Here is a 17,566-nt window from a genome sequence, read left to right on the forward strand (position 1 = left end):
ACCTACCTACCTACGGAAAAAAATCGTATGGATGGTGTTTTCTACACTAGGGAACGCTGCAAGCTCGGGACTGCCTAAATTTCCGGGTTACTGTTTCAGTTGTATTTTAAAGCCATTTGGCATCATTGTGTTTTGCATTTGTGTTTGTGATTCTTGCAAACAATGTATTTGATTACTTATTACTTATGTTTACAATGCTAACAATACTTGTGCTTACAATACTAAAAGTGTTAACACTAACGTAAGATGGTGCACAGCTTGCAACACGAACAAACAGTAATAAACAAATGGAAAGAGGCCTAATCAAGACTGCCAAAAAAGCGAGTTAATCAAAATCTAGCAACCATGTCACCTTTTTTAATAATAAATAACAAAATAACTAAAACACATTTTCACTCCAAACTCCCCAGAATTACATAATAACATTAACATCTTATGAAAGACTGCAGATTTGAGCTCAGAAATTATCTAATTTATTTCTTTTATTGAAAACAAAATTATCCGTTTGAAAACATCGCCTATCAGAATAACATGTAGTAAGCAGCTGCAAACTTTTTAACCGGAACTAGAGTAGGTCCCGAACTCGAGATTGTTATTGTTTACATTTCTATTGGAAACACCATCCATACTGATGAAAACCTAATGGGCGAATTTTTAATGCATAGGATTGGCGAATTTATCGCATTCAGCGATTGGAGAATCTTTGGCATGTGGCTGAGAACCTGATTTGCGATTATTTCATCAATCAGGATTTTATTCGTATGTGAATTTTACATACAGTGCGAAAAATTCCTGAAGTTTTTTTAAAACAAATACGATTGATGACAACAGAGACATTTGATCCAAATACAGCTTTTCTTTATTTTAAAAAATCTATTTTATTTCCTATCCCTTGTTGTTGTTGTTGTTAATTTACGTCGCACTAGAGCTGCACAATGGGCTTTTGGCGACGGTCTGGGAAACATCCCGGAGGATGATCCGAAGACATGCCATCGCAATTTTGATCCTCTGCGGAGGTATGGCACCCCCGCTTCGGTAGCCTGACGACCTGCGCTCGAAGTCGAGCACTTTACGGTTGCACAGTTTAACGAGGACCAATACCGCACACCCTCGGTCCCTACGCAGACTGATCCAAGTGGTCACCCACCCGCACACTGACCGTAGCCAGTGATGCTTGACTTCGGTGATCTGCCGGGAGCCGTGTCCTAACGATCAGTCCACTGCGGGACTTATTTCCTAACCCATTTCATACACTAACTTCCTTAAGGACCATATTCACCACCTGAGACTTTTTTTTTCGCCTGCAAATAAAAAGCAGATTGGTGGAAAATATATTTCTGCCAAACACTTTCTAAACATGTTTTTGTTTGGACGTGATTTTTTTCGCTTTTTCACGTGCTAAATCATAAGATTGACCCTGCAGACAAAATGCTCACTCATGCGAAAATGGTATTGCGATTGATCNGTTTACGGGCTAAGCAGTAGAATCATATGAGGCTTTGAGTCGAAGGGGAGGGAAAATGAAAACCTGGACCCGAGGATGAAACAACTACGACACCGCAACGAGAATGCCCTTTATCCTATATTTTATGAGAAAAGTCCAGTTTATGCATGTGCGCTTAATCTGTGTTGCACAGAGCTGCCCTGCGCTGCATTGGAATTTGGCCTTTTTTTACGACGCATTTACGCTATCAATGCGAGCGTAGAAAAGTCGTGAACCAATCAGCGTATCATATTTGATCAGCAAAATTTTTCCTTATCAAATAATTGTTTTATGGGAAAATTGAGACTCTTTATTTCATTCAAATCTAGCAGTAGTGCATATTGCATAACTGTTTCAAGAAATTTATCTTAAAAACTAATTATCAGCTAATAATCAAATAATATTGAAATATTAAAAATCATGTTTGGCAGCATCAGTAAACAACCGGTCGATTTGTTTTGGTTTTTGTTTTCTGTTGTTTGCCATTGATTTCCTAAAAAATATATAATTTAATAAAAATTCAAACGATCACAATGAAAAAACTGTATTCAGATGGAGATGTACCAATTCGTCAAACAAATTGGTCAAAGTAGATATGGTGATGTTTGGCTTGTTAAGGGTGCAAAGACAAAAAGAAATGTAAACTGCATTGACTACGCTATTATGTTATTATTTACTTCGATAAGTGTATTAAATTTTATATTTGGCCTTGAAGGCTAAAATTGATCGATAAAATACGTAATGTCTTTACATGCAGAAAATGTTTACATATCAAGAGAGCTGTTAAAGATTTCTGTCGTATTAAATATCTTTGCACTTGATTATTTTTGTTTAGTTAATTCTTGGCAAAATATTTATCAATATCATTTCTGTTCATATAGTCGAAATAAAATGCTTTTTGTAGGCAGAATATTTTGTTAATGTAGATTCGTTTATTTTTATATCCGTTTTATTTTTACATATTTAATATTTTTATTTGTACGAATATTTAATTAAAATTTCTTCGACTACTTTTTTATACACTGGTGTATTTTATGTTTGCATACGACTTTACAATATGTTTAGAATTTTCAAAAAATGCAGTAAGAACATTGGTATTGTATCTGTAATATAGCATTGGTACTGACTAATGTTCAAGACTTGGGCTGAAAATTTTAATAATTGAGACTATTTCTTTTCATTTAAAGTTAGTTTCTTATGATTGAGTACTTATAAATTGTTTTGTTTAAAAATTTCTTCTAGCCATTTTGAGATGTAATAAAAATAAAGCATTTTGGACCTGTGCATAAGCATATGTCTTTCATAGGAAAAAAACTTCAGTTTTAATACAAGTTTCATAATTAGAAGCCTTTTAATTTTCTATATTAATTGAACGAAATAGTTAATTCAAATTATTGGATTTAGAGATATTTCGATATTATGCCTACTAAATTTGTCAATGCAAAACCAATTTTGCCCGGAACAATTGATGGGGATATCTTCGTTTTGATTTGTATTTGGGCTAACTACTATTGCTGTGAAAAACAAAACTACAGCAGACAAAATGTTCTGTACTTTGAGACAAAATTAATTACCTTCCAAGTTGATCCCATTTTGTTTGTTTTACTCACTGAACACAATGCTATTTATATTCTTTTTTTCAAAATAATTTCGATTTAGAAATATTTAACTTTGTTTTAACTTCATGAATTTAAACATACAGTAATAAAAATTTGTGGTAACATTAGGTAAAATATCTCAATTTAACTAACCTGGATGCTGAGCGTCAAATTTCAATAAACCCTGTACTTCACAAAGACAGCTCAGATTAAATACAAAGCCGTTGCGAATAATTAGTTTTACAAGTTTAAAATTTAACAATTGCATATTTAATAACTCTTAAATTTTTGAAATCGAAAACCACAAATAATTAAATAATGTAAACATTTTTTTAATTTGTTTAAACTAGACATATTTATACATACAGGGGGGGGGGGAAGAAAAATTTACTTAAATTAATGGCAAGAGCCATGATCTTAATTAATAAAATGCTTAATAGCAACAAAATTTAACTACAATAAATAGATTTTAAAATTAATAAAATGTTTAATAACAACCAAAAAATTTAACTACAATAAATAGATTTTAAATTACTCTAATTTTGAAAAAATATATATTTCCTTTATTTGGGAGCCACTTGAACGTCGGGTCCTAAGGACTATGCCCCGGTGCATAGTTACGGCCTTGCTACTATCTCTGATATACAGACTGTGGAATTTCGTGTTTTTATTACATTTTATTAAAAATTTATTACAGTTGTTTTTTACAGTTACTATTACAGTTTTTTTTGTTATATTTTATTAAAAATGTTTTTTTCTGTTACATTTTATTAAAAATTTATTATTTTTTATTACATTTTATTATCACACAATTTATACTATCTATTACAATACTACTTTATTGAATTATTAACTCACTGACTTCTATTTTATAAACATGGGGACTATTTTGGGTACTGTGGACCTGAAAATAACCACTCGCCACATGACAAGTCAGCGAAAAGAGTTGCAACTAAATTAAAGAAACAACCAGTCACCTGTCCCATCCTTTTTTACTTTTTTTTTTTTAAATCGTTTAATGATAAAAGTACATCAATGCAAAAATACTCTGGAAAACAGAATTTTCCTTAAAATTTCACAATGTCTCCATTCAAAATTTTCATCTTTCAGAATGCATCTATTTTAGATGAAAAAATTAATGTAGAAGAAGAGTTCTGTAACAATACAGTATTTTAAAGTTGTTATGTAACACATGTTAATTATTTTGCTTTAAAAAATAGTATTGTATTTAACTTCATTTTGTCACATTTTTATGCTATTTTTATTGTTGAATTAACTTTTTATAGCCATAAATCATTTCTAACAAGAATTTTTTTAAAAAATATAATTTGTGGGGAATTATAGTGGTAGTTACGCCACAAATTTAATCCCAGCAAAAAAATTTTTGCAAAAAGTAGCTACTTAAGTCTATCAGCCAATGCCTACTAATTGAAAGTTTAAATTTTCGGGTCTACTGGTGCATGATTTTCGGTTTAGTGCCCATCTAATAGATAAATATGATTGCTTATTAATTATTGTTTTTAAATGGTTTGAAGTGTGGGGGAGAGGTAATTATTTTATTTACTAGCCAACCCATAAGAACCTTATTACTAGTTTTGTGTAGTTTAGAAAGTTCTCTTCATATCTGGTTGTGAAAACTGGAAGTTTTTTCACAAAATTTCTATAGCTTTAAAGTATTGATTGTATTTATATTCTTTAATCTGGGTATCATAGTATTGGTTTAACATAAATATCAACCTTTAAAATTATTTGCATTGTGAAATATTACTGTTATTATATTTAGAGGATTTTTTTTTCAGTATGCACTGAAGCGAATAGATTTCCACAATTCCACTAAACGTGAACAGCGAGCAGCTCATTCAGAAGCAAAGCTTTTATGTACAATTAAACATCCAAACATTGTTACATATTTAGATTCCTTTTTTAACTGTAAAGGAAGTTTATTCATTGTTATGAGTTATTGTGAAAAAGGAAGTCTGCATGATGTAATAAAAAATAGAAATGGAATTCTCTTCAAAGAAGATGAAATAATTAACTGGATTGTTCAAATCTGTATGGCATTAAAGGTAATTTTAACTAAGAATCTTAATAGTGGAAAAAAGTTATCCTATTTTATGCACTGCTTTTTAAACTGTGTTATTAAAATTTTAGTTCCTGTATTTTAAATGCATAATTATTTATTAAACTATACCATTCAATTAACTATACCATATATAATGTTTTTACTAATCTGCTATTTTTATCACTTTTGTAAGTTTATAACTGTTATTCTTTTTTTCTAAAGTTTTGTCCATTAAGCAGCGCAATCTAATGAAAATGATCCCAAATGGGAAGCCACAATTTATTTTTAAGTATGCATTTAAAACATTTCCTGAATTTTAATGTTAGAAAAGTTTTTTAAAAATGCATTGTTTATTCACATAAAAATATACAAACATTGATGTCATTCATTGATTTTTGCATAGGTGGTTTGCATTGCAAATCTTTCCAATTTGGCTATTATAAGTATTTCTTTTAATATTTGTGTTATTTCTCTATATTAAAGGTTATTAGTATATCTCTAGCTTAACCTTGCGAAATATCTTTGCTTTGAATTAAATATACTCAAAATGCAGTTTTTTATTTTTGGAAAAAAGAATTCGAGTAAACTGAATTAGTGCTTTTTAGCACCAAATAAAAAAAAAAGCACATATTAAGTGCTTTTTAATTGAAGCAAAACTCTTATTTTAAACTATATCTTATTGTAAAAAATTATCTGAGCTTTAGAACCGACAAAGAACTTAAATATATTAAAAACTATTAAAATATTTTTAAAATCTCCAATTTGGTAACATTTTTTTCACTTAGATGAAAATTATCAAAACCAAAGAATAATTCTCAGTTTTTTTTTAAACTTTTATGAGCCCAGACAAAACAGCATTGAAGTAACTTAATAAATATTAAAAAAAACGCTATTTTCACAAAACCATAATTTTTCTTCATTTTGACGTTTTGAGTTATTTTCAGAATTAGCATAAAACGCTGGTTGAAGATAGAATTATCTTGTCTTAACAGTCACAAATAGCAGTTGCAAAATCAAAGGGTTGTTTCCTCAGGGATGTTTCCCAGACCATTGCCAATTGCCCATTGTGCAGCTCTAGTGTGACGTAAATGAACAAATCAATCAAGCAAAATCAAAGCAGTTATGAAAATAGCATATTATTTGCAAGAAAACATTATTTCATGTGGCAAAAGAGCTTTTAAAAAGCAACCTTTATGTTTATTAACATAATACCTATTACTATTTGATGTTGGACTAATTCAAGAAAATTCTTTGAACAAAGTATCTTAACTTCTTTCAATTCTTTCCTTTACAGTATCTTCATGACCAAAATATTCTTCACAGAGATCTCAAAACCCAGAATATTTTCCTATCAAAGCATAATTTAATTAAAGTTGGAGATTTTGGAATATCTCGTTTATTTAAAACTGAAAATGCATCAGCATCTTTATTTTCATCACCTTCGTATACAAGCCCTGAAGTTTTTTTTGGGGAGCCTTTCTCCCAAAAGGTACTTTTTCATTTGTTAATTTTGAATAAATTGAAAGCAATTTTTATACATAAATTTCAGATAGATTTTTTATTACATTGATTTGTAAAGCAAACTTTATTTTGACGGAAAGTTAATATGAATGTTTATGTTTTTTTATTTGGATTTCTTTTAATGCTAAATTGTCATATTACACAGAATTATGTGTTTAATTCTCAGTTATGATTATTTTTCATTATTCACAAGATATTTTTGAAAATGCTATTTTGATGAAAGTTTTTTCTGAAAGTATTTGAAAAAGTAATACAGATGTCAAGGAAATTTGTTAATTGGAAAAGTTGATGAATTTCCCATTAATTGATGAGGAAGGAGTTGATGTATTTCCATTTATTCACTATTTTATTCTATAGTGATACAGGCTAGCAATTATATATTAAGCATCATAAATTACTTAAGTAAAATTAATTATGATAAATGATAAAAATGCTTAATTTTTAAAAAAAATATGGAGCTCAAAATTAAAGAAAAACAGTAGACAAATTAAAGTGAACTACAGTAGTTTTTCAACTTATAACATGCTATTTGCTGCAACTAAAGATGCAATATAGTAAAAGTTTAAAACTAAAAATAAAAATTTTTTAATGACATCTTTTATTATTATGCCTTAGAATCTTTTTTATTATGCATCAAAGGAATGGGTGTGAAATTAAAACACCTTGTCCTTAGTGTTTAGTTCATGAATTTTAATTATAGTATACAATTCGTTACTCATAGTCCATTTCCTCCTGTATTTTTATTTTCTGTTTTGAACATGTAAGTTTGTATTGGTAAACAGCTGTCTTTTTTGTTAAATAACTTGCTTTCAGAGATCTGCAAAGTCTAATAAAAAAAATAAATTAAGAAAAATGTAAACACCATAACTTTAAAAGAGATCACATATTTCAATGAATAGAGTGAATAAAATTTTCAAAAAAGAAAAATATGATTGTAAATTTCGTTTCATGGGGTTCAATCAAAAGTTATCAGTGCAAAAGAAGACTCCGATTTTTACATGAAGATGAAATACGCACTTCTAATTGTCAGTGATGAAAAGTGGTCCATATTAAATTTTTTTTTTTGTCCATAGATTACACTTGAGACTACTTAGAATAAGAATGTATGGTCCTTTCACTATTTCTTCATTTATAGGGAATTCAAGATGTTTCACATTTACTGAGGAATAAATGAGGATTAAAGAGGAATAGTAGCTAATTTGAATAATTTTTTCGAGACTTGCTAAGAATTTACTCATTGTCAATGAAAAAATATTTGTTTTGATAGTGCAAAAATTTTTAACACCTGGTTTGAAAGTGATTTCCAGAAACTAGAAGTTTAAAAAATAATTCTGATCACTATATTGCAATGAATGATATAGTTCAGTTGTTATAATGGATGTTTAAATAGCATCGAGTCTATGAAATTGCAAATGGGACTTCATTTGTCTGTCATTAAAGTTGAAAAATCGAAGTTATGTTGAAGAGTATATATTTTTTAAGAATGTATGGTAATTTTTTTAACTTTCTTATATAATGTTTTAGCTTATTATTTTTAATGTATAAGTTTCAAAAAATGCAATTGAAAAGAGGAAAGTACATTCTTACATAATGTGTTATTTAACTAAACATAACATTTTATTTGACTAAATGTGTCTATTTTTGTAACTATTTTTATTGTTTTATTTTATTTGTGATCTTGTTAGCATTAACCAATTGTTTATTATGGCTTATTAAGTTAAATTGTTGCAATTTGTTTTCATTTGTATTTGGTAACAATTATTAATATGGTTTTAAAGAAGAAAAAAGAATATAAAGATTATAAATGTTTTTTTTTGCTTTGCATTAAATAGCTTTTTAATAAATCATTACTGTGTACTCTCAAATAACACCAAGGCAAACTGTTGATTTATCTTGTAGACATTTTTTTTTTATCTTGAATTTATTTGCTGCCATTGAAGATTACAAGTTTTTGTCAAATAATTTCACTTTTGTTTTCTTTTATCTGTAGCCTATATTTGCAAAAGTAAAATTCATTTCCATTGAATAAATTTTTTATTAATTTCAAAATATATTAAGAGGAAATACTTTTATAAAAAGCAAATAGATACGTCAGGTTGCAAGACATTGTTTTGGGATTTCATAAATTTTAGGTATTAAAAGTTATGTGTAGTTTTTTTACTACTTTAAGTTAGTTTTTAGGTTTTATTACTGAATGCACATGGATTTTTTGGTCATTTCGGGAAATATACCTGTAATAAACATTTAAAATATATTTTTTCATCTTCCATGATGGCTGTGTTTCTCCTATCTTTTTTCCTTAAGTCTTATAATTTGTGTTACAATAATTGTATAAGCTTTTAATGAAAATTAAATTGTCAGATATTAAAATTATTGTGTCTAAAATTTTATTTTGATAATGAAATTAATTATTTTCACATAAATGTTATTACAGTCAGATGTCTGGTCTCTAGGCTGCTGTGGATATGAATTGGCTACCCTGAACTATGCTTTTACTATGCAAGACATTTCTTCGTCGATGCACCAAATTATAAATACAAAAGTAAAATTTATTTCTTTTTTTGAAAGCAAGAAAATTTTTTCTGCATTTTTCTTGTTGTAAATTATTCATTTAATGTTGATTTGAGATACTAGAGCACATCTTTGAATTAAATTATTTTCATTTTATGGAAACATCTATGTAAGTCTTAGTTAACACAATATGTTACCATGAGAGAACTTCTAAAGTATGTTACAGATTTATTTGCTTCTTTTTTAACATAAATAGTCCCGCAGTGGACTGATCAAAAAGACACCTTTCCCAGTAGAACACTGAAGTCAATCACCACTGGCTGCGGTCAATAAGCGGGTGGGTGACCACTTTGATCAACCTGCATAGGGACTGAGGATATGCGGTATCAGTCCTGCTTAAACTATTCTACCGTAAAGTGCTCTACTTTGCGCTCCGGTCACCAGGCTACCAGAGCAGGGGAGTCATCCCTTCTGCAGGGCATCAAAATTGCGATGGCATGTCTAGGGATCATCCTCCGGGATGTTTCCCAAACCGTCGCCAACAGCCCATTGTGCGGCTCTAGTGCGACATAAATAAAGTACCTACCTTTGAACCTTAATAAATAATTTCATATTTATTTATGTTCTAAAAGATATTATTATAATTCATATAATTTTTTGATTACAAGATTGAATGATTGAATTTTGATAACAAGAAACAGGATCTGAAGGACATATAAGATGAACATTTTATTAAAGAGTGTAGAGAAAGCAGTTACCACTCAGCACAGAGATTCATTATTTGGCTATTTATAAAAACCAAGCTAATTACTGTGAAAAAAGATTGTTGCATTGAAAATTATTTGGTAGAAAATAAACCTTAAAGAATGTTACTAATTATGATAAAGCTATTATGGTCTTGAATTTTTGTATCAATGTTAAAGCAAATTAAAAAGGAATACACATTTATAGAATTTGATTTCTGCTACAAGTGTTTTTAGAAAAAGGTTTAATGAGTAAAGTTTTATCGTTGTATTTTAGTCATAAAATGTGAGGTAAATTTGGAATACTAAAAATTGTTTTAAAATTTGATTATAGTAGAACTTATGTTTGATACCTACTTATGATAAATTAATATTATTCTAATTTAATATTTTTTGTTTAATTTTTCTTACAAGTAAGCATTTATTCTTCAGAATGCTTTAGAACATTTATTTTAATTATCAAAATTTTTGATATTTTCCTTTGTTATGGCAATTTTTATGTATAATAACTTTACAGACATAGAATTTTTGTTTGTAATCCTTTCTTTCTAATAGTTATCATTATAACATCATACCTGTTGATATTTCTATTCATTTTATAGATATCTTCAATAGCTGAAAATTATTCATCAGAACTATTTTGCCTTATATCCTCGATGCTTAATGTAGAACCAGATAAACGTCCAAGTGCCACCACACTATTGTTGAATGATTATATTCGCAAGCACATCTTACTTTTCCTCAAAGATTCTTCTGATAGGTATTAAATTTTATATACATACCATTATTGTTTTTACAATGTACTGTTTTTATTCTGTTATTGTACTGTTAGAAATTGTTAATGTATTATTTTTGCTGTTTTTATTCATTGCTTTGCAAATATATCAGTATCGTGAAACCTGTCAAGATGACCACACTTGTCAGTTGACCATCTTGTCTAATTTGACCACTATTAACGAGAACCAAATTTATCTCATATAATAAAAGGAACAAAACTTGTAATATCACCACCCATCAGTCTATCTTGTATGTTGATCTCTAAAATAAGTCAAGTTTGTATGATGGTATTATTTTATGTTATTCTAATCCCTTTATAATGCATCCAACAAAAAAAAAAACTTAACTCCATTAAATTATATTTTGTAAATGCATAGTTTTTTCGAAAGTTCTTTAATAGTTGTTGTTGTATTATATTTTGATCAAGTTTTTTTTATTGCTATTAAGTAAATAAATGTCCAACATTCTTAAAATGTTCCTATTCAAATTCCATTTATTTATGATGTAATAGCTATAGTTCTGACCAGCGATTGATGATGATGTGTGAATGAAAATACATTATTTCTACAAAATATATGAAAAGAATAGTTTAATATTTAGTAGAATTAAAATTTCCTTTTTAAAAGTTAGCTGACATATTTTTAAATGTTTTAACCCAGTAATTTTAATCAGTTCTGCTGTTCTTTATTTTAAAATAGATTCCTAGTTGAATTTACTTAGAATGACCGATATACATGAGAAAAAAATTGTTTCCTTTTAGAACTATTAATAAACTTCTTTTTTAAAAATTTATTTATGCATCAATAAAAGCATATCTCTTTTTTTTCTTTCTTTACTCATGTTTAACCCTTGGTAGTTTTACAAATAAACTTATTTTTTTGAAATTAATTTTAAAAAAGATAACTGGCAAATGTTTATGTTATATAAACTAAAATCTGGATACTAATTTAGTGAATTTAAAAATATAAACTCTTGAAAATCATAATTTTTTTAACTTGTTTTTAAAATTAAACCTTATTCACTCTGTTTTTGTTTTATATATTAAGTAAGCTAACTTAATTGTTTCCTTATAATTTTATTCTTTACCTTTACAGTTGCTATTTCAATATATTTTTGCCATACTTATAAGTAGTGAGACTTATTTCTACAAATAAAGTTACTCGCATTTCAAAAAAGTTCATCTATCCAAAGTATTTATATTTTATAACAAACTCTTTTCTTATAACAGTGTTGACATTTTCATTCCAGGAAAAAATATTGTCATATATAGAATATAACTAAATGAACTCTTAACCATCACAACTCATAAAATAATTTTCTTAGATAAACTCTAATATCTCTTTATAGTTATAGTTGTAATTTTTAAAACTATTAATAAATAATGTTTTCATTGCTGCAAGGTTTACAGAATTGGAATTGTACTCTATGTTAATTTAAATGTGCGAAAATTTTTTTTTTTAAAAATGCAAATAATTTAAAGTCTTTAAATTTAAATGAGTTATGTAAAATATATGCATATTTGTATTACATGAAAACTAAGTTAATTTGCAAGGTTAACTTTACAATTTATTTGTAAAATTAGCCTATATCACACAATTTACATTTATACTCTATGTATAAATGTAATTAATGTTAGTAAGTAAATTTCATGTTGGAAATTAATTAGAAAGATTCATGTTCTTATCAGTTTTGTGAAACATATACATAACATTTCTATAATATATATTTTAAGCAGAATAATATTTTTTGTATTATGTGAAAACGAAGTTAATCTTGCATGGTTAACTTAACAATTTATCTGTAAAATTAGCCTAGATCACAAAATTTACATTTATGCTCTAGGCATAAATGTAAATAAAATTTAAAAGTAAGAATAATATTAACAAATTAAATTCTTACTAAGATACCCAAATTACTATATATTAACATGTTCAAAACTGCTCAGATGAGCAGAATATTTCTTGCATTTTACAGAAACCATGAGGTTATTTTTATTTCGAAAAAATAATTTTTATTAATAACCTTTTAGCAGTTCATCACATGACTGTAGATGTAGAAGAAAACGTACTACCAGTTCAGGAGTAAATTCTGATACAAGTTCTACTACATGCTCTAGTGAAGAATCAAAATTCTCTGGATTCAGCAAAATCAGTGAAAGCTTGTTTAAAACCGTGCCAGATGTAAATGGAAATGGTGATGGTAACGACAATAGTCAACAACAAGCCCTTAGTAAAGATTCGCCATGGGCTCAGCACGAAACTCAAGTCACGCCACCTTCCCTTTACTACAGAGCAGAGGAAGGACCGTGTACATCTGGAAAAGTTTCAGAAACTTCTGTGTTTAATTATTGTATAGAAAAGCCTTGCACATCCAAAGTAAATAGCAGCACCATAACTAATGTCTTACAGTTCGAAAAAAGACTTCAATTACAGTTACAGAAAAATAAAAGTGAAAACTCGTATCATTTCTTAAACTCTCTGACAAACTCGTTAAATATTTCGAGATTTAATAGTATGGATTGTTCCAGTGACAAGCCATTACTTAAAGGTAAATTTAATTATGGGGAGAATCCACCGAAGTCAGCAGAGAACTTATTTTCAACCTCTCAAAAATTAGACTATGAGGTTTCCAGGAGGCCAGCCACAAGTGCTATTGAAACTTTTACTGCGGTAGATGGATCATACTTGCCTCAAATAAAAGAAAATACTTCTGATAGGAATAATGTAACAAAATTGTCTGACATTAATCTGCCTCCATTGTATATTTCAAGTGATTCTAGTAGCCAGAATAGTGAAACCTTGAGCAGTCTTCCAAACTTAGAAGAATCTATTGTAGATAAGTTTTTGTTGAGAAATATTATGGAAAGTACCAAAGTCAAACAGGTATATATTTTAATATCATTAAAAATTTGTATGAAATAATGCTCTTTTACCTTTCTCAGGGTGTGTAGCGTTTTTTAAAGGTGCTTATTTTCGATTTTTAAAAGCCCTTAAATGGGTTTTTTTTATTGGATGTTTTTAAAAAGTGCTTGATTTTCCCTTTTCAAAAATTAGAATTTTTTTTCTTCTTTACCATGTTGATTTTCAGAGTGTATTATGCAAAAGCGTAGTTTTCACATTGTTCTATTCAACGTTTTCACAAATCATTCTAGCACAATGCATTTTGGCTTACCGTTTTTCTGTAGTGTATGAAAGTGCCAATCATTTTGCATGTTTGATGAAATGCTTGTGGGCCGGTATGTGGATATACTGAGCTGGATTCAATGGGAATTATTCTTGCACTATCATGTGCAACTCTGCTGCATTTTGCAAGATATTCTCAATTTCAGACTTCATTTTCCACCCTCTGAAATTGAACCGAAAAATCTCAATCTTTTTATCGTGGCTAATATAATCAAGAAAATAATTCTTTGTCAGATACTAGTTATTTTCATGATCATGTAAAGTCTTTGAAAATTATTTTGCATTTCGTTAATGTATATAAGTACTTAAAAATATTTTTTAAGTGCTTAAAACGTACTTATTTTTTGTTGAAAGATTTGGCTACACACCCTGTTTCTGATTGGTTAGTTAAACCAAGATCCCCAACCCAGTGCTTAAGAGATGTTATTCCTTTTTTCTTATGCAAGAATTTATTTTATTTTTTCAAAAATTAAGTTCTCCTATAATTATCAATAATTTGCATTTTCAATAAATTTTCTTAATTCAGGGATCTTTTCTGAAAAGTATTTTAGTGTTGATAGGTGAGCACAGTTCATATTATTGTTTCCTCTTTCAGTAAAGTATTGGTAAATTGTAAACTTTCTCCCTTGTTATATGCTCATATAATTTATAACACTTCCATTTTAAAATATTGAATTGAATATATGTTAAACTAATAAACAGAGAGTAATTCCAGGCTTCAAGCCCATGTATTAGAAAAACATTACAAAAAACAACCCCTTTAGTGAAACAAATCAAATTTCAGAATAGGAACGTTGCAAATTTTCTATATGCCCATTATGTATGTTTCAAAAATCTACTCCTATACTTTTTACTAAACAAATAGATAGCTATTGGAGTCAAGAAAGTCTTAATTTTCTATTCAGACAAAAAATATTAAAATAATTTAAATAGTATGAGAAAATTAAAGAATTTGAGACTATATTATCACTTATATACAACTGCTGAAGAATCAGATGGTGATATGCAATTTAAAACTGCATTTTTACTGTGCCACCTCTTAAATTTTTAGTGGCCATTTAAGATTTATGATCTTTGAATTTGACAGAAAGGTCTTTTTTTTTTAAACTAGATATTGCATGTGCTAGACCGTGTAGAATTAGCAACATCAAAACTTACGATTTCACGCTTTTCAAAGTTATTATAATTTTAATATCTTCCAAGGTATTAAAATTTTAAACAGTTTTTTAAAGCAATAGCTTTCTAAAACTATTTACTTTCTTTAAAAAATAATTTTAACCATTTTTTTGCTCTAAAAGGCCTAACCTGGGTAAAATCCTAGAAAAGTCCACCTATTGGCGACTTTGTGAAATCTCGCCAAGTTAGCAATCATTACTGGGATCAACATTGCTTTTTGATTATTAAAAAGAAACAATTTAAATTATTCGCTCGTTATTTTCAACTGGTACCTCACAAAAAAATGAAATAATAACAGTAATAAATGAAATAATGGTTCAAAAATGAAATAATAATGATGATTCTAACAACAAGAGATCAGAAGCATAAATAGCGAAAAAATTAACCTTTTTAGCTCGTTTCTTATGAAATCCCACTTTCTTGAGGCATACATATCAAATAACCAATCAGGTTTAAGAATTTTGGTGGTGTGATTGGACATTCAAAATAACTTCCCCGAAATATCTTCCGGAAACCTAGCGAGATTTAAAAAAGTCACCAAGAGGTGGGCTATTCTAGGATCCACCCCCTAACCTGCTGTGCCCATTTTGATTTTACCTTGAATAATGACCAAAAAAAAAATCATTATGTTATAAAATTTTCTATAAATTAAGTGTTTTTTCATTTTCAATTATAGTTTTTTTCTTTATTTTTCAGAAAGAAGTTGCAATTCCGGAAAAAAATGTCAAATAATTTTTATCCATATCAACTCAGCCTTATGTTGTGCTTAAACTGAATATTAAACCCAAGATGCAAGAAAATATTTATTATGAACCTCAGATATTAATTCAAATTAAAGAGAGGAAGTTTCTATATCTTTAGAAGTACTTCTAGAAGTAATTTTAGGAACCGTGAAATGAGCTCAAGTTAAAGCCATTAAGGCATACAGCTATCTCAGTGACCATAAATTATCCTGATAAGTGCAAAGACAGGGAAATTATCTGTTTTGACAATATTTATGGAATTGTAACACTTGTGTACCTTATTTTTTTATATTTGTGTGTTTCCCGTGTGCTCACACTTATGATGAATGTTTGTAATATTGAAACACTAAGCATGTCTTAATTATTTTAATTTGAACTTATTACATTGTTTCCTGTCTATCTTTCCTTACAAGATTTGAATTTAAATGCTTTTTTTTTTTTAACTAAAGATTTTTAGATTTGAATAGTTTGCCTTTTAAAATTCTGTACTATTTGAAGACCAAGGGGGAAGAATGGTTTGTGTCCAGTTTTAGCAAAAATGACCAGTGGATCGCCATCTGTTGCATTTTGAGGATTACTAATTTTTGACAAATCAATAACGTGTAAAATCGATTCTTTCCGAGAGTTATTACACAGTGAAGAAGGGTCTTACAGCATAAAAACCCTTCTTTTCTGCACGCAAAATTTTTTATTTGAATCAATTTTGACTTTATGAATAGAAACTATTCTTCTCGTGTTCTTCATTTTTATTAGCATTGAATGAAATTTATCTTTATTTTTTTTTTTTAAATTTTACTTTTCTTGGAAGTCCCAAAAAACTTTTAACATGCAGCTAAAAAATGTTACTTTTCCCCTCCTTAATTTTAAGTCAATGTCGATATGTTAATAAAATCAATGATTTTTTTTAAAAAATAATTATTAATAAAAAGAAATCAGCATCAATAGAAATTTTCAATTATTGATAATCAATTATTATTATATTCCAGAATATTCTTTCAAACATTTTAAGGAAAAGTAGAAATTTTTCTCAAATTAAAAAAACTCGATAGATTTAAAATTATATAATTGATCATGAAAACTTATTACTTTTTATTAGTTCTAACATGCTTAAAAAGTTTGTTTCCGTGAATTATTTTAAATAAATAGTTTATATAATTAACATGCTTAAAAATAGTTTAAATAATAAATAGCACATTTCATTATTGTACAAAATGAAATCTTACTTTAACTTTACAATAAAAAAAATCAGCTTTTGTTATAGTTACTCTTCAAAAATTGAACAAAAAAGCAGGCTTAAAATTATTTTCATAAACATTTTTAAAAATTACAGTTTATCTCTTCCTTTTTAAATTTAATAAATTTGAGAGTTAATTCATTAATGTAACTGCTGATATAATAATGAAACATTCAGATAATTAAAAATTTCCAATGCAACCAATTCACTAATATGAATCAACTTTATCTTTGATGGATTAAAGCCACCAAATTATTGGCATAGCATTTTTATTTACTGTCGCCAAACAAAATATAAATAAATGGGATAAAATTTTGTAATTTTATATTTTAATAATTATGAACACGTTTTTATAAAAAAAAAATTTCCTTTTCTGAAGTATAAATTTTTATTCATCACAGATATTACACTTTGCATTTCAAGTATACTCTAACTTTTCAATTAAAAAAAGTAATGCCCTACATATGTTTAGTTGCTTGTTAGTTTGAATAAATAAGTGCCTGATTAAATTTTCACAGTATTTATGTATTATCAAG

At 27.9% G+C, this 17,566-nt stretch overlaps 1 protein-coding gene across 4 annotated transcripts; it reads left to right on the plus strand.

Moving 5' to 3' along the window:
* Positions 1–1,913: 1,913 nt before the first annotated feature.
* On the plus strand, positions 1,914–17,342 carry LOC107453425 (serine/threonine-protein kinase Nek4). Of its 4 annotated transcripts, none has more exons than XM_016070257.3 (7): positions 1,914–2,122; positions 4,881–5,147; positions 6,438–6,632; positions 9,099–9,206; positions 10,521–10,678; positions 12,725–13,577; positions 15,750–17,342. In XM_016070257.3, the coding sequence occupies exons 1-7, from the start codon at positions 2,036–2,038 to the stop codon at positions 15,783–15,785; spliced, it is 1,704 nt and encodes a 567-aa protein (XP_015925743.2). In that variant the 5' UTR covers positions 1,914–2,035; the 3' UTR covers positions 15,786–17,342. The 4 variants fall into 4 exon arrangements, with proteins under 4 accessions (XP_015925743.2, XP_071035565.1, XP_042896512.1 ...); XM_071179464.1 differs by having other exon boundaries at positions 12,728–13,577; XM_043040578.2 differs by lacking the exon at positions 1,914–2,122 and adding an exon at positions 2,133–2,383 and having other exon boundaries at positions 12,728–13,577.
* The last annotated feature ends 224 nt before the right edge of the window (positions 17,343–17,566 follow it).

Source organism: Parasteatoda tepidariorum, chromosome 4, assembly GCF_043381705.1.
Source record: "Parasteatoda tepidariorum isolate YZ-2023 chromosome 4, CAS_Ptep_4.0, whole genome shotgun sequence".
NCBI classification, from domain to species: domain Eukaryota; kingdom Metazoa; phylum Arthropoda; class Arachnida; order Araneae; family Theridiidae; genus Parasteatoda; species Parasteatoda tepidariorum.

Coding starts and splice junctions, on each gene's coding strand:
- LOC107453425 (XM_043040577.2), top strand. CDS start 2,225: ATGTCTTTACATGCAGAAAATGTTTACATATCAAGAGAGCTGTTAAAG. Junction 2,384..4,880: donor GTCGAAATAAAATGCTTTTT/GTAGGCAGAATA, acceptor TTTTTTTTTCAG/TATGCACTGAAGCGAATAGA. Junction 13,578..15,749: donor AAAGTACCAAAGTCAAACAG/GTATATATTTTA, acceptor TTTATTTTTCAG/AAAGAAGTTGCAATTCCGGA.